Here is a 26,854-nt window from a genome sequence, read left to right on the forward strand (position 1 = left end):
TCTTAACACAGAAGGGTGTGTGTGTGTGTGTGTGTGCATATTTATATACAAAAGGCTATTTCAGAGAATCATAGAGTTGGAAGGGACCACCAGGCTCATCTAGTCCAACCCCCTGCACAATGCAGGAAATTCACAACTACCTCCCCCGCCACACACACCCAGTGACTCCTACTCCATGCCCAGAAGATGCCCAAGATGCCCTCCCTCTCATGATCTGCCTAAGGTAATAGAATCAGCATTGCTGACAGGTGGCCATCTAGCCTCTGCTTAAAAACCTCCAGGGAAGGAGAGCTTACCACCTCCTGAGGAAGCCTGTTCCACTGAGGAACCGCCATAACTGTTAGAAAGTTCTTCCTAATGTTTAGATGGAAACTGCCGCTGGTGCTGCCTCCTAGCACAGCTATTCAGAGTTGTATCGCCCTTGGATTTTTATTTATTTACTTACTTCATTTGTACTTTGCCTTTCTCCTCAATGAGCACCAAAAGTGGCTTAACGTTTATTCACCATGGCTCGTAGCCATTGGTCTTTTATGCATGCCTGTTTCCCTCGCCATCACCCCTCCGACAACTTTGGGTCTTTGTGTTGATTATGCATGCCATTTCCAGCTGTCAGAGGTTGCCTCTCTCCTCCCTGCATTTCCCCGCATTTTGCCCGTGTTTTCAGAGACCTGTTTTGTCTCAAATTTGAAAGCATGGGCAAAACGTGGGGAAACACAGGGGGGAGAGAGGCGACCTCTGATGGTCGGAAAAGGCATGCACAATCAACACAAAGACCCAACATCATCGGAGGGGGGTGACCGCGAGTGAAACAGCCATGCATAAAAGACCACTGGCGGACCCATAATCCATAAATCTGTCTTATCCCCTTCAAAAGCCATCTAGCAGCCATCACTACATCCACTATCAGAACATAAGACTGTGTGGGCTAATGACCGCTTTGGCTTGCATCCAAGCTAGTCTCTGAAGACCACTGTGTGGGCATCCCACACCAGTGCACTTTCTGCTCCATAACTTTTGAAGGGGAGGGGGTTTAAGGGCCTAGGCCTTGGAGATGGTCCCATGCAGAAGCGGCGGCGCGGCCGGGCAAGGGTCGGGGCCGCCGCCCCAGGCCGCCCTCGGCCGGCAGAAGCGGCGGCGCGGCCGGGCGAGGGCTGGGGCCGCTGCCCCAGGCCGCCCCAGGCCGCTCTCGGCCGGCAGAAGCGGCGGCGCGGCCGGGCGAGGGCTGGGGCAGCCTCCCTGCAGCTGCAGGAGGCCGCCCCAGGCCGCTCTTGGTAGCAGGAAGCGGCGTGGGCCCGGCGGCGGCGGCAGTAAGTTCCCCCCTCCCTCCTCCTCCCTCTTCCCTCCTCCCTCCTCCCCCCTCCCCTACCCTACCGTATTGACCCGCGTATAAGCCAAGTTCGGCTTTTTCAGCCCTTTTTTGGGGCTGAAAAACTCGGCTTATACGCGAGTATATACGGTATACCCCCAAAATCTTGTTGGTTTCTAAGGTGCTACTGGACTCAAATCTATCTGGGAGAGAGAGTGTGTGCATGTGCATGTGACTGGAAAACGCCCACCCAACAACTTTCACAGCTGATCAGGATTTGAACCCAGATCTCCTCGGTAAGAACATAAGAACATAAGAAAGGCCCTGCTGGATCAGACCAAGGCCCATCAAGTCCAGCAGTCTGTTCACACAGTGGCCAACCAGGTGCCTCTAGGAAGCCACAAACAAGACGACTGCAGCAGCACCATCCTGCCTGTGTTCCACCGCACCCAAAATAATAGGCATGCTCCTCTGATACTAGAGAGAATAGGTATGCAGCATGACTAGTATTCATTCTAACTAATAGCCATGAATACCCCTCTCCTCCATGAATATGTCCACTCCCCTCTTAAAGCCCTCCAAGGTGGCAGCCATCACCACATCCTGGGGCAGGGAGTTCCACAATTTAACTATGCGTTGTGTGAAAAAATACTTCCTTTTATCTGTTTTGAATCTATCGCCCTCCAGCTTTAGCAGATGACCCTGTGTTCTAGTATTATGGGAGAGGGAGAAAAACTTCTCCCTGTCCACTCTCTCCAAACCATGCATAATTTTATAGACCTCTATCATGTCTCCCCTTAGCCGCCTTCTTTCCAAGCTAAACAGCCCTAAGCGTCCTAACCGCTCCCCATAGGACAGTTGCTCTAGTCCCCTAATCATTTTGGTTGCTCTTTTCTGCACCTTCTCAAGCTCTGTAATATCCTTTTTTAGGTGTGGTGACCAGAACTGTACCCAGTATTCTAAGTGTGGTCTCACCATACAAGTCCAAAACTTTATTCCAAATCCCAAGGGAACCAATGTGGTATACTGACTTTCATGATACTAATATTAGGCTCTTCATAGCTAAAGCAACATGAAACTGACCTCCATGCCCTTTGAGGTATGGGGAAACTGGTACATTTGCAGTGATTCTAAGTTGCTGTGGCTAGACGGGCCTCTCTAACTCGGTGTGTTGTCTCCTGAGGGGCTGTGCCAGGAGAATCTTCTGCCTTTTGCTAATTTCCTGTGACATGAAGCTGGCAACTTCGCATTTGGTAGTCTGAGTGTCACGGTTTAGGTCAGCCTTACCCTGAGGATGGTGCAGAGGCTGGTTACTGAAAGGCTGCATTTGCAGGGATGGCTCTCATTTCCTGATTGCACAGCACGTCACAGATATTCTGTGTTCACATGAAGCCCACGTTTTTCTTCCAGAAGGCAAATACCACAGTTGGTCTAATTGGGATGACTTTTCTAGCACATTTTGCAGCTGGGCACATGGTGAGCTTCCAATCCATGGCTAAGCAGTTATCTGAGAAAATCAACACCTATGTTGTCGTTAATCAAAGGAACATAAGCATTACTGGATCAGACAAAGGCCCATTAATGCCAACGTTCTAGCTAGTCAGATGCCTCTAAGTTGGAAAGTATTGTCAAGTCGGAGTCAACTTATGGCGACCCCATAGGGTTTTCAAGGTAAGAGACAAATAGAGGTGGTCTGCCTTTGCCTTCCTCTGCATAGCAACCTGGAACTTCCTCGGTGGTCTCCCATCCAAGTAATAACCAGAACTAACCATGCTTAGTTTCTCAGATCTGAGGAGATCGGGCTAGCCTGGGCCATCTTGATCTGGGTCAGATAATTTTACAAGCTCACAAACAGGCACAAAGCTGATGGCTTTCTTTGGTTGTTTCTCCAGTGCATCTGATTGTTCAGAATTGCCTCTGTCCGTGGCAATTCCATTTCATGTTAATGGCCAAGCTACTGTTCAACATACTTGGAGAAGTGTAGCGGTATAGAGCCAGCTTGGTGTTGTGGTTAAAGTGCTGTACTAGGATCTGGGAGACCCAGGTTTGAATCCTCATTTTGCCATGGCACTTGCTGGGTGACCTTTGGCCAAATGCCCTCTTGCAGGGTTCTTGTGAGGGTGAAATGGAGGAGGGGAAACGGATATACCCCCGAGCTTTCTGGAGGAAAGGCAGGATAAAAATGCAATAAGTAAATAAAATAAATATATCGGCTAGCCACTTCCCTGTGGATCCAACACTGGTATGGTTGGCTGCATATTAGAAGAAGAAGTGTTGGTTTTTATATGCCGACTTTCTCTACCACTTAAGGCAGAATCAAACCGGCTTACAATCACCTTCCCTTCCCTTCCCCTCCCCACAATAGACACCCTGGGAGGTAGGTGGGGCTGAGAGAGCTCTAAGAGAGCAGTGACTAGCCCAAGATCACCCAGCTGGCTTCATGTGTAGGAGTGAGGAAACAAATTTAGTTCACCAGATTAGCCTCCACCGCTCATGTGGAGGAGTAGGGAATCAAACCAGATTCTCCAGATTAGACTCCACTACTCCAAACCACTGCTCTTAACCACGACACCTGGCTCAGAGCCTCCTTAGTTCTGGCATGAGACTAAGCGTTTTTTGTTCATCTTGATGTCTAGTTTTTTGTTGGTAGTATGTCCTTAACATTTTTTTTTTAAAAAGCTGTCTTTCAGACAAAAATTTTATCCTGCACTTTTTCCAAGGACAGCAAGGCAGCATATTAGCTCCCATTTTAACCTCACAACAACCCTGTGGGGAAGGTCAAACTGAGAGGGAATGAGCAGCCAAAGGTCACACAATGAGCATCATGGTAGAATGGGATTTGAACCTAGGTCTCCCTAGTCTTAGTCTTCTAACCACTGTATCACACTGTCTTACTGAATGTCTGCTCTCGTTCCTGTTAATGTTTGATGCTTTCAATGACTACTCTATTGATTTAATTGCAAATTATAGCTGCAAAGTGCCTTGAAGACTGTTTTAGAGGAGGGGTATGTTTTTCAAATAAATACAATAAATAAATATAAATACCATAAATATCCCAAATAAACACAAGAAATTTTATTTCTGCTGCTGTTCTGCTTTCTTGATCATTTTATATTCTGACCCTCAGTGAGTGTGGTTGTGTGTGTGATCACTGACAGTCAACATGGGTTTCTCAAAAACAGGTCATGCCTAGCTTATATGAAGAGAGGGATACATTTAAATTTAGAAATGGATGCATATAGAGAAATTATAGAGTGTAAAGAGGGAGAATGGGTTTTAAGAAGTAGAGAAGAACTTAATATAAAGGACTGGTTTTTGTATTATAAATTAAAAGATATATTTAATAAAGATAAACAGTTTGGATTTAATAAAAATAAATCCAAACTGGAAAAAATATTAATAAAGGGAAATAAAGGATTGATAGGAAGAATATATAAATTATTAATTGAAACTAATTTAGAACAAGAAAGAATTAAACCAGTAATGGTGAAATGGATGAAGGAGTTAGGATTTAATATTGATCTAGAAATATGGGAAAATTTATGGAAGAGAGAATTTAAATTTACAATAACTAATGAAATCAGAGAAAATTTATATAAAATGTTTTATAGATGGTATATAACACCTGTGATGATATCTAAAATGAAAAAAGGAGATGTGGATTTATGTTGGAAATGTGGAAAGAGGCACTTTTATGCATGTATGGTGGATATGTAAAAAGATTAAAAGTTTTTGGGAAACTAATAATTTGATTACCGTAATGGTAGAGTAAAAAGAAAACCTGCATTTTGTTTATTGGGAATTCCACAAAAAAAATATGAGTAATAATGACAGGATTATTTGTCAATATAGTTTTGCTGCTGCAAGGATTGTAATAGCTAAAGTTTGGAAGCAAGTGAATAAACCTTCAATTCGTGACTGGAGAGAGAAATTATGGTTGTATATGAGGATGGCCAAATTAACTGAATTCCTACATGGAAAAGATATGGAAGAATTCAAAAAAACTTGGGCAAAGGCCGTCACATACTGGCAAAAATGGATTTTACTTCTTTACTTAGTGAGTTATAGAAACTAGTTTAATACTTTTATATGTTACTGTTAATAGATATCTTTAAAACTGTTAAGACACTTCTTCAGAAGTCGGGTGATGGGTCACTTTCTTAAGGTGGGTGGAGGGTCGAGGGGGTATCTTTTTGGATTTAATAATTTTTTAATCACGAATGTATCAAATAGTATATATAGATACTCTTTTGTACTTTTTAATTTAAATTTTTTGTTTTATTATTATCGTGTTTGTTTTATGTTATAAAAATTTAATAAAAATGTATTTTTTTAAAAAACAGGTCTAACTAATCTCATATTTTTTTTGAAAGAGTGACAAGTATGGTAGATGACGGGAATGCTGTAGATGTAGTGTACCTTGATTTCAGTAAAGCCTTTGATAAAGTCCCCCATGATCTTCTTGAAACAAAGCTAGTAAAATGTGGGCTGGACACTGCTACTGTTAGGTGGATTGGTAATTGGTTGACCAACCAAACCCAAAGGGTGATCATTAATGGCACAACTTCATCCTGGAGAGGAGTGACCAGTGGGGTGCCACAGGGGTCTGTCCTGGGACCGGTACTATTTAATATTTTTATAAATGACTTTTGGATGATGGGATAGAGAGCATGCTAATCAAATTTGCAGATGACACCAAGTTAGGAGGGGTAGTTAATACCCTGGAGGATAGGGTCAGAGTTCAGAATGACCTTGATAGACTGGAGAGCTGGGCCATAAGTAATAAAATGGATTTCAATAGGGAGAAGTGTAAGGTACTTCACCTAGGCAGAAACAACATAAGGCACAGGTACAGGATGGGAGAGAGTTGGCTTGACAACAGTACATGTGAAAGAGATCTGGGAGTCTTAGTGGACCACAAACTGAACATGAGTCAACAGTGTAATATGGCGGCTAAGAAGGCCAATGAAATTCTGGGCTGCATCAAAAGGAGTATTGTGTCTAGATCAAGGGAAGTAATACTACCATTGTATTCTGCATTGGTCAGACCTCACTTGGAATACTGTGTCCAGTTTTGGGCTCCACAATTTAAGAAGGATGTTGACAAGTTGGAGTGTGTCCACAGGAGGGCGCCCAGAATGGTCAAAGGTCTGGAATCCATGCCCTATGAGGAGAGACTTAGGGAGTTGGGTTTGTTTAGTTTGGAGAAGAGAAGGTTGAGGGGAGACATGATAGCCATGTTTAAATATTTGAAGGGATGTCATGTTGATGAGGGAACTAGCTTGTTCTCTGTTGCTCCGGAGACTAGGACACGGAGTAATGGATTTAAACTAAGAGAAAAGCGATTCCACCTAAACATTAGGAAGAACTTCCTGACGGTTAGGGCTGTTCGATGGTGGAATGCACTGCCTCGGAGGGTGGTGGAGTCCCCGTCTTTGGAGGTCTTTAAGTAGAGGCTGGATGGCCATCTGTCGGGAGTGCTTTGATTGTGGGATCCTGCATGGTGGGGGGAGGGTTGGGGTCACTGGGGATGTGGGGGGGAGGTAGTTGTTAATTTCCTGCATTGGGCAGGGGGTTGGACTAGATGACCCTGGTGGTCCCTTCCAACTCTATGATTCTATGAAATTATATAGCTGAAGTTGGCTTACACTGAATCAGACTAACAGTCCATCTAGTCTCAAGTGGGAGCAGTTCTCTCAAGCAAAGGTCTTCTCCACCTAAGATCCTTTAACTGGAGATGCCAGAGATTGAACTTGGATGGGGAGGTGGCTCAGTGGCTGAGGCATGAAGAAGGTTCCAGGTTCAATCCCCAGCATCTCCAGTTAAAAGGGCCAGGCAGTGGGTGATTTGAAAGACCTCTAGCTAAGACCCTGGAGAGCCTCTGCTGGTCTGTGTAGACAATACTGACCTTGATGGACCAAGGCTCTGATTCAGTATAAGGCAGGTTCATGTGTTCACCTTCAGCACACAAAGTAAAGCACAGCCGCTGAGCAATAGCACACCCTCCATATCGCTCCTATGAGAAAATATGATGTCATATTTAAACTGCTAAAACAACACTGTGAATATAAATTTGGATGCTTTTTTCCTCACACATGGTCTTTCATTCTCAGATAAGGAAGGCCTCCAAAGCCATGTAGGATCATTAGTACCACTTCAAGCTGCCCCATGTCCTTATTTTCTCTCCGGTTCAAGCTTTCAAAGACTGACATTCAGAGATCTTTTTCTTTTCGAGGGTTTTTCATCCCCAAGCAAAGCAGCGTCCATGTTGGAAATCATCCGTGGGTTTAAGCCTGAACCTTTCTTGATAAGGAACAGATAAGTCATTCTGACTTCAACAAGGAACCTGGATACAAGGTGACATCCCGGGGGCAGGAGGGGGGAAATCTTCACATTTGCGCTTTCCACTACTGGCTCCAGCTTGTGTTCCCATTATTATTGTGTCGAAGAGAGCCCACATGGGTTAAAATTCCTTTTGCCTCACTGAGAGACGTATCAGAAAGGCCTGCTCTTGCCCTCTCTTTGCTTGCAGCAGTTGCCCTTAGATTCTCCTTTATGATGAAGGTCTTCTTTATCTCAGTCCTCGGGGAATCTGTAGCAGCCCCTCATTTCTCTCCTTCTCTCAATCAATGAATAACTCTCCAGTGAAGAAAGGGCAAAGGCAAAGGATAACAGCAGCAACAGCGCTGAGAGAGAGAGAAAGAAAAGGGAGAGAGGCAAGGCCTTCCTGCCATTGTTGTGCAAGGCTCAATTGTAGACTTCATATGCAGGACCGAGGAGTGTAAAAGCAATTAAATATATTACAATCCATTATAAGGAGACACGAGGGCAGCGAATGCAGTTCGGCTGATTGTCTGTGGTACTCCTGTGTTTCTCCTGATTTCTTTTCTCCTTCACCTACAGGATTCTCTTCGAAGTAAAGATACGTTTGCCAAGGGCAAAGAACCCCCTGCGCACAATTACCTCAGCATACAACAATAATCTATTAATGGTAAGATTGCCTGTTTTATCGGTTGAATTGATACACTGACCAACTTAACTCTTTATTTAATTAATTGTTGGTAGAAGGGGCAATCTGAAATAGTGAGGGCAAATTTTAACCAGTAAGGATTGAAGGGTGAGGTTAGATGTATTCATTTGTGAGGTTATTTTCCTTCTGGACTTTCAATGGGACAGGGAATAAAAAAGGAAAATATTTTAAAATGGCCATTCCATATAATAATATATTTCATTTCCCTTCTCTCTGTTGGGTCTTTCCTATCCAACCTGCTAGATCTTAGACTATCCTTGTTTTCACTAATTACTAGATCAGTCACCAAACTGTTGCCTAAAATGACATTTCAAGGTAAATTTAGAGAATCTTAATTGGACACAACATCTGAGGAATTTGAAGCAGAGGTTTGATAAGACAGGCAAAAAAAAATTCTCTGGAGATTCTTGTGCATCACATCAGTATTAGTGGCTGAATGTAATTATTTGCTTCAGATGATTAAAGGAAAAATACTAAAACCCCTCTTTCGCCTATATTTGTCTTTGAAAAATACTTTAACCACCGGCTCTTTATTTGTTACGGCGACATCATTCTGCCAGGACCACAATGGAACTCAAAGGCAGATAAACAGTTTACATTCAAATACTTTATCAAAGTTATTTGTAGCTGGGCTCATCCTAATCCATCTGATTTTTCTATAACTTTGACAAGATGACCTTGCTCCCCGTGTGTGCGTGCAGTATCGATGCCATTACTGAGAAACGGCTCCTCAGCTTTTCTGCTGATAACAAAATAAATAGAAATGGTGGGGTTTTCTCAGGGAGGTAAACAAGTTGTTCGGAATCCAGCTTTAAAATGAAGGAGGAGAAGTAGGAGAGATAGAGACAGATGGGAAAAGAGGGTGTGTTGTCAAAAGAGGTTTGGGTGCCATATCTGTTTACAGCAGCCCTGCCCTAGCTTCCGAATTAGCAGATTTTTAAGGAAAGTGTTTTAAAAAGAGACAGGCGGATCTAGTTTGAAGTTGGATATAAATGCTCTGCACTTTCATCGTCTGCTGAAAGGAGGTGAAATCCAGCCTCAGGCTTTAGTGCCTCTGAGAAATTAAGCCATTCATTTTGCCTGCAATTATCAAATGCAAACATGGCAAAGAAAGAAACGCTCAATAAAATATTACAGCTAGATCGAGAACCAGGATGAAGTTGGAGGTGGCTGTGTAGTGCAGGGTTATCTGCGATCTACACATGTAAACATTAATCATTTAAGCAAAGGAGGGGGAAGGAAGAGAGAGAGAGAGAGAAAGATAAAAAATCCATTTCAACCATTTGTTCTGCCAAAAAAGGGTTTAAATACATAAAGTAAGAAAATGAGTCAAGTGACTGGTATCGCAGTTGCTGTGGTCCAAAATATACAACACTCCAGCAATGTGCTTTAAATTAAGGACACACATTTTAAAGGGCAGGAGGAATATTCCTCAGGCGGAATGCAGAACAAAGGGGCTGGAGAAAATTAATAAACTACAAGAACTTAAAAATACAAGACCCTGCTACAGTTCAGTAGTGTTCTGAGCTCAGAGCTAATTGGATCAAAATGGCTTAAAAGAACCAGAGTGTTAGATTATTTTAATCTCAGCTCTACTTTATGAACTTCACATGGTGGACATTTGGCCTCTGCAAGGACTTTGGGTTGGGCATGTGCTTGGAGTTCTGTGCTGGGAATGTAATTCCAAGACACATAGGAGCCCAATTTGGATTGGAAGCATGGAACATGCTTGGGAATGTAATTCCAAGACACATAGGAGCCCAATTTGGATTGGAAGCATGGAACATGCAGAGAAGGGACTCCAGTCTTCCTCCCCATGCTGTTTTCCTGACCTGAAACAACCTCGTAGAGCAGTATTTGCCGTGTTGGGGAAACTTGCATGTGTTGATGGCTCCATACAAGTTTGCCCAGTGGTGCCAATTATGGTTCCTGGGGCCATTTTAGGTCTTCAAAACAGCACTGGTTGAGGGGACTCAAGCCCCTCAAGCACACACCAAGGTCCTGATCAAAATAAGCCCATGCACCCCAGAACTCCATGCACACATCTGTTGTATATCGTACATGTGTTTACTATGCGGACTTTATAACATGTAAATAAGTCTCACAAGTGGAATTTTTCTTTCATTTTTTAAAAAACTACACAATAAAGCCATTAAGGTCCAACCCTTGCTCCTTGAGCCAGAAAAAGAGATTATGTGCAGATGATGGAAAGTGCACCCAAATGCATATCTGCACCACAGTGCTCACTTGGGCCTGAATGGATTATATAGATTCATCTTTTGATACAAATACAGACGTGCATACACATCCTATGCCGCTAGTTGTCCCTGTGATGGGATGCACATTAAGCATGCATCATGGCCTGTGTCATCACTATTAGTATCCAGGCTGCAGTATAAAGCAAAGCCATAGTTTGCCAGTGTACAAGATCAACCTTGCATCTATGATTTTGGCCATGGAAATGTCTCTGTACTGCAAATGATGCACTCCCCTGGATTCCTTGCAGCTGGACAACCACAACGTTTAAAAATGCACATACTGCTTAAGCTCAGTTTAATGACGCCGCTTAATAAAACATTAAGCAGATGTTTACCTGCTGTTAAGAATTTGTGCCTTGTAGGCTGGCCAGCCCGCATGTTTTTTTTTTTTTTTTTTAAATCACAGAAATAGGACCAGCTTGGTGGAAAACTTCAAACAATTTGACAACACTTTTAATAAAGCCATCAATAGAATTTTCTTTGCTTTAAAAAAAGCATTCAATACTGATTATGCAGTTCGTACTGAAAGGGAAACACACGGTCTGAATTGTTAGATCTTTTTGCGAACAGAGAGCACAGCATCAATAGCAGCTCCTCGACTGTAAATGAAAATTGATTCCAGAGATAGCCCCTCATTTTTTGTTTGCACCCAAAGGAAGGGCCAAAAACTGATTAAAATGGGCACATTAGGACAGGGGCATGGGTGAAGGTGTTCCTGTAATATTGTAGCTCAGTACCCTATTCTCCATCTTCTTCAGAGTCTTCTGGAATAACCAGTTCAATAAAGAGTAGACAAAATAGAAGCCAAAGGAACAACATCATGCCTCAGCAATGAAAACCAACCCAATACATTTGGTAAGAAATATAGAAAAACATTAGGAAAGAAGAAACATGGGGATTAGGAAGGGTAGCATGAACCAAGACATATGGAGTACTTTCAATGGGATAAAACTGGGACACCTGGAATGAAAAATGAACCATAACCTCATTCCAAAGTACAGAGAGATCTGAATGATTTGTCCCACATCTGAAATGTCATCATAAGTACTGGATGGGCAGGAATGGGTTGCTCAAGAAATCAGAAAAGCTATGGGATACATGGGGCTGACCTTGAAGACAATCGAGAAGCTTCAGCTGGTGCATCTGGAAGCAATAAGCATGTCTACTCAGAAGTAAGTCCAACTTTATTCAACAGGGCTTGCTTCCAGGAAAGTGTTCTTATGGTTGCTGCTGGCTGCCTCCTGGTAAGTGCTGAGTGGCCCCACATATTGTACTAGTTTTGAAACAACCTCATCATTTTCTAGTTTGCTTCTAGTCTCAGTTCAACCTGGGATCCATATACATGAAAAGCACCTTTTCCTATATGAACCCATGTGCCTGCTTAGATCCTTTCAGTGGATCCTTTCAGTGGTGCCCCTCATCCAACAGGGTTGTATCACCTGGAATGTCAAAAGAGGTGGGAAAGATTTCTTTCACAAGCCATTTTTAGACTGATTGTATTTTTTAAGATTTTATCTGTGGGTTCTGACAATTTTCATTGGACATTTTTATGGGTTTCTTAATTTATTATTTTAATTCCTTTATGTTTTTAGATGGTTGTTATTTGTATTGGTTTCACTAGGTAAACCACCAGCAGGATAAAATGAAGTACAAATTTGTTAAACAAATACACTTTTAAAAATTGGCAAATGAGAAAGAACAATGAGATGTCAAACATGTTACCTGCTCATTATCATCTTCATCACTGCTGAGTTTCAGATCATCTTCAAGCATTCTTTAAAAAGAAAGAGAAAGAACAAACAGTTACATAAAATGAACCTTAGTGTGGCCTGATTTGAGACCTTAGGTCAAATGAGTTGACTAGTAAAGTAAAGGAATGGATACATTCTGGAGGTACTTTGGTCCTCTGGTAACTGGCTAAACTTTCCCTGTGTTTGAAAGCAGACCTGGGACTTATAAAGAGGATAAATTCACTGGACATACTGTACTGATTTACAAAATTAATTGATACGCAACCACGTTGTATCACACTGAATATGTAGGGTGGGTGGGGTAGACAGAGATGATTTGCTGAGAATCTGGTTACTACATATGTGTACCACCAAGTCAAAAGCAAGATATTAACATATGAGATTATACATGATATTCTCACATGATAACAGCAACAGTCCAAAAATGAATGCCACAAATACCCTATCAAAGGCACTTACCACCTGGATACAGATTCTCATCACCTAATAGCTATCAGTTCAGGATCGTCCAAGGAAACTCTTATTTTTTATAGTTGTGTGTGTGTGGGGAGGGGGAAGAGAAACTGGCACTTGTAATACTTCCCTTTCAGGTGATATATCTAGGCTCTTGCCCTGACCTGGATGGCCCAGGCTAGCCTGCTCTCGTCAGATCTCAGAAGCTAAGCAGGGTCAGCCCTGGTTAGTATTTGGATGGGGGACCACCAAGGAAGACCAGGGTTGCTGTGCAGAGGAAGGCACTGGCAAACCACCTCTGTTAGTCTCTTGCCATGAAAACCCCAAAAGGGGTCGCCATAAGTCAGCTGCGACTTGACGGCACTGTACACACACATCTAGGCTCTTCTTGTCTCATATGGAATCAGATTATTCATTTAGCTCAGAATTTGGTTCATTTAGCTCAGAATTTTCTGTTCTGTGAGCCCCCGTGGTCTCAGTCAGAGAAGGGTTTCTCCCAATAACTGCAACCTGTATCCTTTGCTATACCATTCCTCTCCACAGATGTTGTTAGGGAGGTATGGGACAAGAAGCAGTGTGTCCACATTACCTGTGATTTGGGACTTAGTGTTCAAGTTGCAGAACTGGAAAGAATGATGACATGAACAATGGTATCAGGATCCGAACTCAGGGAGGGTGACCTGAGAGATGGTAGTGATTGTAGAACACCATCCAGTTCTGGCCACAGGGGGATACGGTAGGGAGTCCATATGCATCAGCCAAGAAAACCTCCTTGCACAAATCATCAGAGTAGGTCAGCTGATACTTCCTGACCCCTATAAAGGATTCCAGGTCAGGCTTCTAGGTCTGAGCAAGACCTGCCGTCCACTGCCACATCTTCAGCTTGTACCATCTTTCCGATAGTCTACCTTTCACTGTCAAGAGCTGGGTCAGCATTTGCATTTTGTATTGAGGAAACCATTAATAATGTTTAAGTAGAAAGTGAAATTTGATAATGAGCTCTAACTCGGCAACTTCACGATTTACTCTCATTTCCATTTTCCATTTTTTTTCTATTTAAGTATGACAATGCTTAAGGCCAGGCATAGAATGAAAAGTGCCACTGTTTCCGAAGCCTGCCGGTTTTATATTCATTTTTATTCTATTAATTTTCAAAATATACACACAATGAATACACATAACCAATGGGTGTTCTAAACCCCCCCCCACTTTACATCTCCTTTCCTACTTTTAAGAAGCGCAAGAAAGACTGTTAGCTGGTTTGCAAGTCATCTGTCTTTACTGACCTCTGTTGTCGGGAGGCTCAGCTTTTACAAAATATCTAGACCTGAAACTACTGATCATTAACCTCTTAATCAATGACAGATGCCTCTGTCAAGCATAAACCCGTAAATGTGTGACTGAGATCAGAGATCTTTTTTTCTCCTAAAACAAGAAACCTTCAGCAAATATTAATCTTTAACAGTTTGGGTTCCGGTGACGAATGGGTGCTGGACTACTTGTTTATCAAACTGCCTTCTTTGGTTCCACTGTGGCATTTGTTGCCTCTGGTGATCACGACAAAGATCGCCTGAACCTCTATTTACCCTTGCTTTTTATCGCTGTGGTACATTACATTCTTCTCAAAGGGCAAAAGTGCTTTTAAGATTCAGTTACAAAAACAGCACCCCAACAATCAGGCTGAAGGATAACACTAGCTCAATCCTAAACCCTCCCTTTAAAACTTGCATCTCTTTTAAATATGTAAAACCTAGAAGGGGAGCTTTAAACAACATGGCTCTGAGTTTATTGGGGGGGAAAATAGAAAGATCTATGGGGAGAAAAATGGTTGGTTTTGTTTTTAATTGAGGCCAAAGGATTTCCTTTCTCCTTGGTCAACCCATGCTATTTTATTCTCTTATATGTTAAACATCCATACTTGACACACTCTGGTAGAAATAAACAGAGAGGATGAAGGGAAGTGGAGATCAGACAAATGGAAAGAACAAAGAGAGATGGCTAAACCAAACATAGGGACTTACACTAAGCACAGTCCTCTCAAGGAATTGATTAAGAAGTGGAGAAAATGCTCTGCAGTAAGCAAAGGATGAGTTTATTAAGCACTAAAAAAAATCACATGAAAATAAAAGATGATGAGCAAGAACAAGAATTGCCAGAGTTGTTTTCTGACAAAATAAATGTGCAGGGTTTATAGCTTTCCTTCAACAGGGATGTTTATAACAGAAAGGAGGAAAAATGGATCTGGGACTTTCTCGTGGCTTATCATTCAATAGATATAATTCTCTCTTGTTTTCTGTAGCCATTGCTGCTAAATAAAGAGTGCACACTTTCCTTTGACCCTTCACTCCATAGGTTAAACAACTATAGAACCCTACCATAGGGCTGCGATGGTAGGTGGAATTATTAAAAAGAAACCAAATAAGAAATGTCTAGGTAGTGATGCCAGCCTCCAGGTGGGACCCAAGGATCCCCCGAAATTATTGCTCATCTCCAGACCACAGAGATCAGATCCCCTGGAGAAAATAGATGCTTTGGAGGGTGGTCTCTATGGCATTATATTCTGCTGAGATCCCTGTCCTCCCAAGGCTGCATCCCCAAATCTCCAGGAGTTTTTCAACCTGCACCTGCCAACCCTAACACCCTCCCCCCATCCCACGCCGATGACCAGAAGAGCCCTGCCAACCCTATGGCTAGGTCAGCCATGCCTACGTAGAAAAGTGAACCATAGGCCCATGAGCCTAAATGCTGAAGGTGCTGGGTGGTCTTCTATCACCCTTTCACACCAGGAAATTAATCTTTGTCAGGGTTTGGATAATTCTGAGTAGGGGCTATGTCAAATCCTCCTGGAGACAGTGGAAGGCATAGGATTTTTGGAGCCATGCAGCCATTTTGGTAGGTCTACAGTGAAGGAAAAAAGTATTTGATCCCCTGCTCAATTTGCCCGTTTGCCCTCTGACGAAGAAATGACCAGTCCATAATTTTAATGGTAGGTTTATTGTAGCTGTGAGGGACAGAATAACAACAGGAAAACCCCCAGAAACCCAGAAGAAAAAAGTCAGAGATTGATGTGCGTTATAATGAGTGAAATAAGTATTTGATCCCTTTGCAAAAGATGACTTAGTACTTGGTTGCAAAACCCTTGTTGGCAATTACAGAGGTCAGATGTTTCTTGTAGGTGGCCACCAGGTTTGCACTCATCTCAGGAGGTATTTTGTCCCACTCCTCTTTGCAGATCCTCTCCAAATCAGTAAGATTTCAAGGCTGATGTGTAGCTACTCGAACCTTCAGCTCCCTCCACAGATTTTTGATGGGATTAAGGTCTGGAGACTGGCTAGGCCACTCCGGGACCTTAATGTGCTTCTTCTTGAACCACTCCTTTGTTGCCTTGGCCGTGTGTTTTGGGTCATTGTCATGCTGGAATACCCATCCTCGACCCATTTTCAATGCCCTGGCTGAGGGAAGGAGGTGCTCACCCAAGATTTGACGATACATGGTCCCGTCCATCGTCCCTTCAATGCGGTGAAGGTGTCCTGTCCCCTTAGCAGAAAAACACCCCCAAAGCATGTTTGACGGTGGGGATGGTGTTCTTGGGGTCGTAGGCAGCATTCCTCCTCCTCCAAACACGGCGATTTGAATTGATGCCAAAGAGCTTGATTTTGGTCTCATCTGACCACAACACTTTCACCCAGTTCTCCTCTGGGTCATTCAGATGTGCATTGGCAAACTGCAGACAGGCCTGTATATGTGCTGTCTTGAGCAAGGGGACCTTGCGGGCTCTGCAAGATCTCAGTCCTTCACGGCGTAGCGTGTTACCAACTGTTTTCATGGTGACTATGGTCCCAGCTGCCCTGAGATCATTGACAAGTTTCCCCCGTGTAGTTCTGGGCTGCTTCATCACCGTTCTCATGATCATTGCAACTCCACGAGATGAGATCTTGCATGGAGCCCCAGACCGAGGGAGGTTGACAGGGTTAGGGTTAGGGTTGTCACCTTCTCACCAAGCTGCTTGGCAATAGTCTTGTAGCCGAGTCCAGCCTTGTGCAGGTCTACAATCTTGTCCCTGACATCCTTGGACAGCTCTTTGGTCTTGGTCATGGTGGCTAGTTTGGAATCTGATGGATGGATTGCTTCTTTTGACAGCAGAACCCTAACCCTAACCCTAATCTGGCTGGTTGATAGGGGATCAAATACTTATTTCACTCATTATAATGCACATCAATCTCTGACTTTTGTCTTCTGGGTTTTTGGGTTTTTCCTGTTGTTATTCTGTCTCTCACAGCTACAATAAACCTACCATTAAAATTATGGACTGGTCATTTCTTCGTCAGAGGGCAAATGGGCAAATTTAGCAGGGGATCAAATACTTTTTCCCCTCGCTGTATATACAAATGCCTCTGCCTTTACTATTAAATTGCTTTACAGCACACGGTTTATAGAAGTCATTACATGGAAGCAGTGAATTGTTGTTCTGACTCAGTGTAACACATGCCTTTGTTGGTTTGAGACAGTGCACCAAGAGATTTGTAGTTCAGATTTCTATTTGTAGTTCTTTATTGCTGTGGCACACATGTATTTCAGAATCTACAGATCTGCATTGTGATTATGTACTGGGAGAGAGCAGGTAGGCTGTACCCTATCCATGGCATCCCGTTATTTAGGGCAGTCATAATGGAGTGTAGAGAGTAACAAGGGTACTAAGTGCAAAGTACGCTTATGAACAAATGAATGTGGGATTGCGCAACTCATTCAATTTGTTCATTAAAGATACTGTTTGAAGTGGAATAATATCTAAAACTTCACTAACACAGTATTAAATTGTTTGGATATCTGTTTAACATTCTGGGGCTTGGGATCAGATCAGATTTCTCTTAGATCTCCTTTGTAAGCAATTGGGATCTTATCATGCTCAAAGCTTCATGCAGACAAATGGATGTAATGTACCACAGTGTCTTAGAATTAGAGATATCTAAATATGCCTTTTGTTGTTTGTTTTTGTTTTCCTATGTCCACGTTGTGTTTTCATATTGCCCAGTTTCATTGCTAGTGTTCCCTATTGTTTACAGCATTCCTGCATGTTATGTAACATTTATCAACCGTTCTCAAATATTCCCTTCTTGAGCAAGGTGACTGAATGCATGGTGGTTGAACAACTTCAAGCATTTCTGGATGAAACAGATTGTTTCGTCCCTTTCCAGTTTGGTTTCAGGCCTGGTTATGGGACTGAAACAGCCTTGGACTCTCTGCATATACATTTTAATGTTCCACGTAATCAATAAATCAGCATTAAATGTTGTGTATATAAATGACATACACTGTGTGTATAAGTACCATATAATTTGCGCAGAAAAACCATACCTCGTGCATACACAACACAAATGAATCTTGCAAAACCAGCAGCAACAATTGGAGAATTGAAACAATTGATAAAAACATAAACAAGGATAAAAAGGTTCTTGTAGGTTATCCGGGCTGTGTGACTGTGGTCTTGGTATTTTCTTTCCTGACGTTTCGCCAGCAGCTGTGGAAGGCATCTTCAGAGGAGTAACACTGAAGGACAGTGTCTCTCAGTGTCAAAGTGTGTTGGAAGAGCAATATATATAGTCAGAAGGGGGTTGGGTTTGAGCTGAGTCATTGTCCTGCAAAATGTTCAGCAGTGGCTGAATATGGACTGACCCAAACAGGACACAGGGTCTTATTCCAAGACACTGAAATACTGGGCAATTCCACCAACTATTTTGTCAGATTACCATTTTGTCAGAGAAGCCATTGAAATTCATAAACATCAGCACAACTTTAACAGAAAAGAAGAGAGTTTAAGAATGAAAAAGGCTTGGCTTCCTGTCCTGAAAAACTCCAGACTAACAAAGACTACAGTCCACAATAGCCATGCAGATTTGCTTTGGATTCCACATGTTAACAGATCACTTCAGGATACAATGGTTCCACATTAACATACCACACCCTAATTAGCACATTACCTTGATACTTACAGGACAATGATTAGCACATTACCTTTGATACTTTTGCAGGACAATGACTCAGCTCAAACCCAACCCCCTTCTGACTATATATATTACTCTTCCAACACACTTTGACACTGAGAGACACTGTCCTTCAGTGTTACTCCTCTGAAGATGCCTGCTCAGCTGCTGGCGAAATGTCAGGAAAGAAAATACCAAGACCACGGTCACACAGCCCGGGTAACCTACAAAAACCGATGAACTCTGACCGTGAAAGCCTTCAACAATATTAATGATAAAAAACAATTTATCTCTTATTCCTATATAACTACATTGAAACAAATGAGCTTTGCATCAGCAATCCTTATGAAAATCATCTGGATAGTTTTAAAAATATTTAACTCATATTTATTTCACCCTTCCTCCAAGGAGCCCAGGGCAGTGTACACTGGTCTCTTCCATTTTACCCTCTCAATAACCCTGCGGGGTGAGTTGGTCTGAGAGAGACTGACTGGCCCGTGGTTGTCAAAGAGCAAGGATTTAAACCTGTGTCTCCCAGATCATAGTCCAACATCCTATCCATTACACCAAGCCAGCTTTTATGAAAAAGATTTTGATCTCTATATGACTATGCCATTGCTAATTTTTGCAAAACATTCTCTACATCGCCAGACAATGTTAGCTAGTAATGATATCAGCTCAAATCTTAATAAAAGACAATCCATTGGACATCTTGAAACAACACTGACAGCAGGACAGGAGGGTAAATCAAAAAAAGAAACTGGACTTTCTCAGAAAGCTCTCTCCAGGGACGCTATGGATTCACTTCATTTCCTATTCTTTTCTGATCTAGTCAACATTATTATTGCATTTATACATGTACTAATTTGTCTTTTCATTCATAGCTAACACACAAGGGCACTTCAGGGAAAGACGTGTGCTAGAGGAATGGTTTTGATCTCTTTAGTAGAGCAGTGATACCTCATAGTTATCATATTCCTCGACCCCCAACCTCCTGTCCTTCACAGGGACAGGCACCAAGCTAGTCCGCAACAACCAGTTCCCAAAATATTCTATGTCATTCTCTGGGCTGCCTCAGCTGGTGTATGACAAAGAGACAGAAAGCTCAGGGTTGATTGGGAGGGATAGGTTTTTGTAGAGGATTAGAGTGCTGAGAAGGGAAAGGGCCTGAAGCACGCGAGGGACATAGAGAGTAGGCCAGGAAAAGTTTTATGGGTGAAACAACCTTGCTCCTCCCCAGAACCTCTCCCTAACCCATTCATGAAACATTGGCTTTTAACTAGCATGTGATATGTGTACTCTTTTTCTCTGATCCCTTACAGACAGGAAAATACTTGTGCTATTTGTTCTCAGTGAACGGATGGTGTCTGGCTATGCATTCACTGGCCAGTCCTCCTACAAAGTGCGAGAATCATAGTCAATTCCTTTAATTTGTAAATAACCACGCAACTGAGAACCAGAATGGGTGAAGCACTTAGGCTGGAGAGAACTGGGTTCAAACTTTTCAATACCCATTAAGTTAACTCTGTCAAGTGAGACCCGGACCCTGCATAGGGTTGCCAACCTCCAGGTACTAGCTGGAGGTCTCCTGCTATTACAACTGCTCTCCAGCTGACAGAGATCAGGCCACCTGGAGAAGATGGCCGCTTTGGCAATTGGGCTCTATGGCATTGAAATCCCTCCCTTCCCCAAACCCCTCCTTCCTTGGGCTCTGCCCCAAAAACTGGTGGTGAAGAGGGACCTGGCAACCCTAGTCCTGCGGGACCTGAAACAATTCCGCAGGGACTGTAAGACCAAGATGTTCCGCCAGGTTTATGGTTCATGACAGCAACAGTTTCATCTTGATGGCCTCCCTTCTCCCCTCCCTCCCTGTCCTTCTTACTAGTTACCTATCCTATTTATATAGTCCCCATCTAGGTTTGCCAACCTCCAGGTGGTCGAACCAAGTAACAGCAGAGTGGCTACAAATAATCCAGGCTGATACAGCGATACAACGTTATCGTCTATTACACAAAAACCACCCAATAAGATAGTATGTAACAATGTGCAGTTCATATAACATCTAATGTAGAACAAACATATACTAAGCACAATGTAGAGAAGAATTAAAGTCCAAGTCCATGCACAAAGCCTCATGATGGATGAATACAATGTTCCCAATCTCCCTGGAGCAGAAACGTGGGTGCAGGACTACAACGATGGACACAGACTAGTTCAAATGAACCCATCAAGGGGACAGGGATCCGGTATTCTTCCTGTTTTGGTAGGTTTCTTCATCAGGGTTCAACAGAGACTGCACATTGGCAAGTTCACCTGTTGATTGGAATGCGAATGTTCTCCAGGTGGTGGCTGGAGATCTCCCACTATTACAACTGATCACCCGGCGACATAGATCAGCACTTGGAGAAAATGGCTGCTTTGGAAGGTGGACTCTATGGCATTATACCCCAATGAAGTCCCTCCCCTCCTAAAGCCATGTCCTCCTCAGGCTCCATCCACAAAATCTCCAGGTATTTCCCAACCTGGAGCTGGCTACAATATCCCCATCCCTTCCCTGTTAGAGTGTATTTATTGTTTCCTTGCTCCTTCCCTCTGAATGGTCCCCACCAGTGTTTTGTGATATGATTTTAGGGCACTTTGGAAATGTTAATGTGATTTTTTGGTTTTAAATTGTAAATTGTTGGGTTTTTAATTGTATTAGTATGATGTAAGCTGCTCTGAGCCGGGCTGAAAGTTGGGAAAGGGTGGCATATAAGCCTAACAAATAAACCAGGTGACAGACCTTGGGCCATTCACTGTCTCACATCCTAACATCCCTCTCTAGATTGCCATGAGGATAAAATGTCCCACTCTAAGCTCCTTGCAAATATTATTAGAGAACATATTTCAAATGTATTGTTCTGGATTATGTAATATTGGTTGGCAAGAGTAGTAATTTGAGTTATCAGGCAAAGGGCTAATGGGACGCAGATGTGTTTCACAAAAATGTCCGACACCATGAACCTATATTTTAAAATAATTTACCAGATAGGGTTGTATATATGCATGTGTTTTGTGTATGAAACTTTCTAGCTATTGATTTTCCTAAGGAATATTATAATAGAATTGGGGACGGGGGGAGCCCAGGGAACTTGAAACAAATAGTAAAGCAATACCATGGAGAAAGAGGAGTCTTTGTTTTAAAACATCCCCTCTATAAATCTTGAAATTTGATAGTCACTCATTGGACAAAATGTGCAAGTCATTTTCAAAATGTTTCCTCTGAGATTTTTCCAAGAGTTATCTTTTTTCTATTAAAAAAATCTCAGGAGAATAAAAAGGAATTTACAAGCATCATTTAGTCTGTTATTCATGATCACTTGTTCAGCAATTATATACATATTCAACTGCATTTGATTAAACTTGCCTTTTTGTTGATTTTACTTTTGTTCTTCCCCAACAACTCAAGTGTGAGTTATCTTACTACATGGAGGACAGAATGATATAGTGGATGAAATACTCCATCCTGATTTCGCAAGACTAGGGTTACCAACCTCCAGGCTGGAGAGCTCCCAGAATTACAACTGATCTCCAGACTACAGAGATCAGTTCCCTTGCAGAAAAGGGCTGCTTTGGAGGATGAACTCCATGGCATTATACTTGCTGAGGTCCCTCCTCTCCCCAATGGGCTGCTCATGACATTCCTCTTGCTGGCTCAGATCCTGCGTAATTGCATGGGTCAGCTATGACCGTTCTGATCACCTGTTTTCAGGGTGGAGAGACTGTCACTGATATGGCAGACTCACAGCCCATTCCTGACCTGAAAGGACGAAAGCCCTTTGGAGGCCAGAAAAGGGCTGTGCCAGCGTAAGTGGCATGGCCGCCGTTGGCCATGCCACTTACGCCATCCAGGTTGGCACAGCCACTGGCAGGGGGACCCAGATGCTGGTCTTCTGGCGCCGCCTAGGGACACCAGCTGGGCCTTCCGCCAGCATCCCACTTGTGCAAAGCCCCATGCCGGCATCCCAGGGGGCATTCCCGGGACATGCTGGGGGACGGAGCTGCCAGTAGACAGCTTCCTGTCCCCTTTTGCCCCGGTATGCTGGTGGCGAGAACATGTTGCTGCTCCAGCTTTTTGCTGGTGCAGCCTTGCTGTTCTCAATGGGGCAAAATGCCCCATTGAAAAATAAAAAAGCCTTCGGAAAGCTTTTTAAAGCCTTTTGGCAGCCGGGGAATGCCTTGGAAGTGCCGCTGCCACACCGCGGCCACGCTGTCTCAGCCACCAAAGGCTCAGGAATGGGCAGTTAGTCATCTTTATACGCAAATACCATACAGAAGATGAGGAATGTTACTACTACTTTGCATATTTAATTAAAATCATATATTTGTATGGAAGCTTTTAAATACAATGTAGTTCACAAATTCACCCTTGAGAAACATGAGTTCAAATATTCGTTTTTTTAAAACATATATATTAATGGTATACTGAAGCAAACAACTCTTGAAGAGATTAACAGAGCCTGGCAGTAGAATCCCAACAAATGGTATGCGGGAGACTTGGGTTCAGATCCCCAGTCAGCTATGAAACTCTCTGGGTGACCAAGAACCACTCACTGACTCTCAGCTCTACCTGTCTCACAGGGTGGCCGGAGGAGAAAATGGAAGAGGGGAGAAGCATGTATGATGCACTAAGCACCCTGGATTAAAACTGCGGGAAAGAATTGTGAGAGGAAGACTGTTCGCTTGACAAAAGTTGTAGGACCAGACCTTTCAGCATGACGGGTAGAATGTAAGCAAAGCTACTCCAATAAAGTTTCCAGATGAGCCCCCACCCCAATCTATATTCAGCTGAACTATCTGATCTCTCCCTGCCCCAGAAAGCTCAGTCTACTGTCTACTACTGCTTTTCCTCAGTATGGTCTCTCACAACATCTGCTCCTATCAATGGACTATCCACAGGCCAGAGCCCTGATCAGGCAAAGAGTTCTGGACGTGGAAAGACAGCATGACCGAAGTAGAATCAAAAACATGTGCTACAATCGCAGCACTCTTACCAACGTGGTTTTGATGTCTTACCTTTCCCACTTAGATAGTCCAGACTACAGGAGGGCCTTCACCCTGATGCATTGTAACACACTCCCTTCAGCTGTCTTGGAAGGGAGATACAAAAAGATACCATATGCAGGACGATTATGCCCCTGCTCTGATGGGAGCACTGAGACCCTTGAGCACGTTGTGTTTGAATGCAAAATCTACAACAAGATATGAGAAGCCATTCTTTCTGAATTATCGGACCTCCCAGGGCGATCCAGAGCTTTTAGTCTTTCTAACATGCTCTCAGACAAGGATATGGAGATAACTTTTAAAGTGGCCAAATTTGGGTGGCAAGCAATGAGGACCAGGCGTGCATGGGTCGAACTTAATGGTTGAGCGATTTTATATTTATATTTAAACTAATTCCAAACATGTAAGATTTTTTAATTAAGCGCTTAACGGCTTTTATGAGTGAGAGATTGTAAGGTGTTATAGGGGCTCACACTTGATGCACTTTTATATGTGTTATGTTATGTATGTATATCTGGTCTTATGTATGTTCTTATGCTGGTCTTGGACCGTATTAAACTCTATTTGTACTTTGTACTGCTTTTCCTCAGCAAAGTAATAGAGGGGGGGATCTTGTGTTGCTAAGAAACACTCCATTTTGTGTTGTCACACTCAATCTGCCTTAGCACCATATCAGTAATTAGTGTAATTACAGCTGGTGAGAGGAAAGTAACCCCTGTGGTTATCTATTAGGTAACTCACAATCCGAGAGTGCACTTCATTACTCATCTCTCCCTATCATCTCCTAATTTCAAAAGGATTAAGCAAAATGAATTCTTTTAGCAAGAGAATGTCTTTATCTAGATGGCCATTAATCTCCACACGTAAAAAAAAAAGCTCTTCTAAGCAACTTAAATATTAAGTTGTTACTAAGCAAGTGGGGACTACTGTTTTTTCTGAGGCGGCATTCTTTGTGTCCGATGACAGTAAAGAAAAAACAAAGAGGGCGGTTTCACTCACAAGAAAACTTTTGGAATGACAGAGCAGCACTTCTCTCTTACAGTAAATCCCTGATGTTTAGTGGATGCAAGCGGGACCCCATACGTCCAACACTGACAATCTAGAGAAATGTGGAGTCTGAAAGTGAGAGAAATACCAGTGAATGTTCACCGTCATTTAAATACAACTGTCTGCATTCAGTGGTGTATGTAGGGGAAAACGTACATCTGTTTTCAGACGCTCACAAAATCAAATATGTCAGGTGGACTTTCTCCAATCGACTTTCTCCAATGGAGAAAGTAGAAGGGAGTTTTGGATCCACCTTGATGGAAAGGAATTATTGCATCCAAACTGATGACGGGTTTCTCATAAAATATGAATGGGAATATTCCCAATTCAAATTTAAGTAAATCATTTAAATGTTTAAATAAATAGCGTTAGCAAATGTCAAATAATGCTAGCAAAAGATGGCAAATACATCATGTATAACCCTAGACCATAGATAAGTACTGGGGGTTTTGTCTGTGCTTCATATCCCACATTTAGTCCACCTAACATAACTGATTTGCAGCACACCAGCTCGGATAACTACAGATAAACAGACTATATTTACATAAGTGGGATGGAATATTTTCCATGGAAAAATATAGCATTGGAAAATTTTCTGGAAAAAAATTGTTTCAGTGATTCATATTAGATGCAGCCCATTGTCTTCAAAGCGTCAGGTGTCAATGCATCCCGACTTCCTAACAGTTCTTTCCAATCCACTTTAGAGGCACCTTTCCATAAAAATTCTCCAACAACTGCCCAGAATTCTCTTTGCAAAATCCCTTGGCGTCAGCATGTAATTTTCTTCTGGGGATATTCATGTCAAAAATATATTTTCATGCAAGGACACATACCTAGCTAACACCATTGACAAAACTAATCTCTTTTATATTTATATATGTGTGTGTGGGGGGGGGTGGGGGTTGTCTTGGCAGCTGCTTGGATCCAAAGAGCAATTTGAGGTACATCAAAGGACACTAACACCTTCAGTAAGGTTTTGGTCTGTTGTAATACAGCACTGGGGCATCTTGGTCAATCTCCTTTTTGAACATCCCTATATTTCAAAATGCCCTGACCTGGATGGCCCAGGCTAGCCTGATCTCGTCAGATCTCAGAAGCTAAGCAGGGTCAGCCCTGGTTAGTATTTGGATGGGAGACCACCAAGGAATACCAGGGTTGCTGTGCAGAGGAAGGCACTGGCAAACCAACTCTGTTAGTCTCTTGCCATGAAAACCCCCAAAGGGGTCGCCATAAGTCGGCTGCGACTTGACGGCACTTTACACACACACACATATTTCAAAATGATTTTCCATAAGGCAGGGGAGGGGGTCGTTGAATGACTTGAAAAACACAAACCCCAAACACCTTTGGGCATATGGACATAGTTGTTTAGTTGTTGGGATTCTGGCTTATGCTTATATAGAAGCCAATGCCATTGACTTCAATGGGACTTACTTCCAAATTTAGGATTGCAGCTTTGAAGTTTTTATCAATTTGTCACAAACCAAAGATAAAGCTTGAAACATTACTTGCATGCTTCCTTCCTTCCTGCTTCACCAGACAGCTGAAACCTGCCTTTTCAGACAGCTTAACTCATAGTACATAGTGTCATAAAGATAAAAAATGAGGGACAGAAGAAAACTATCTGTGTGGGAAAGCTGTGAGGCGAGATTAACGGCATTAAAAAAATCTCAATTTCACCATGGGGCATTTTATTGATGCAAACAGTTTAATAAAGTTGGGGAGAGGAACCCATCATGTTTTGCCTGGGGGACTGGATAAAACTTGGTCTATAATAAGCAGAGACCACATACACTGGAACAGCGCCAGTCTATAAAAGATGACCATATGTTGCTTTTAGTTTTATTTTACAACATTATTAAGCATGGGGAATTAATAACTGCCTCCCTCACAGCTGGGGGTGGAGAAGTCTGGAACTGAAAAATACATCCTAGAATAAACTGAAATATTAACCCCCCACACCAAAGCTCAGGTAACAAAGACCT

At 42.6% G+C, this 26,854-nt stretch overlaps 1 protein-coding gene across 2 annotated transcripts in view; it reads right to left on the reverse strand.

The window, feature by feature from the left end:
- AFF2 (ALF transcription elongation factor 2) overlaps positions 1 to 26,854 on the reverse strand; it is a 472,104-nt gene that overhangs the window by 111,070 nt on the left and 334,180 nt on the right. For both annotated transcript variants that reach the window (XM_056859368.1, XM_056859367.1), the window contains exon 8: positions 12,317 to 12,368. In XM_056859368.1, coding sequence (XP_056715346.1) covers positions 12,317 to 12,368 — 52 coding nt within the window. The remainder of the gene's footprint in view (positions 1 to 12,316; positions 12,369 to 26,854) is intronic.

Source organism: Euleptes europaea, chromosome 13, assembly GCF_029931775.1.
Source record: "Euleptes europaea isolate rEulEur1 chromosome 13, rEulEur1.hap1, whole genome shotgun sequence".
In the NCBI taxonomy this organism is placed as follows: Eukaryota; Metazoa; Chordata; class Lepidosauria; order Squamata; family Sphaerodactylidae; genus Euleptes; species Euleptes europaea.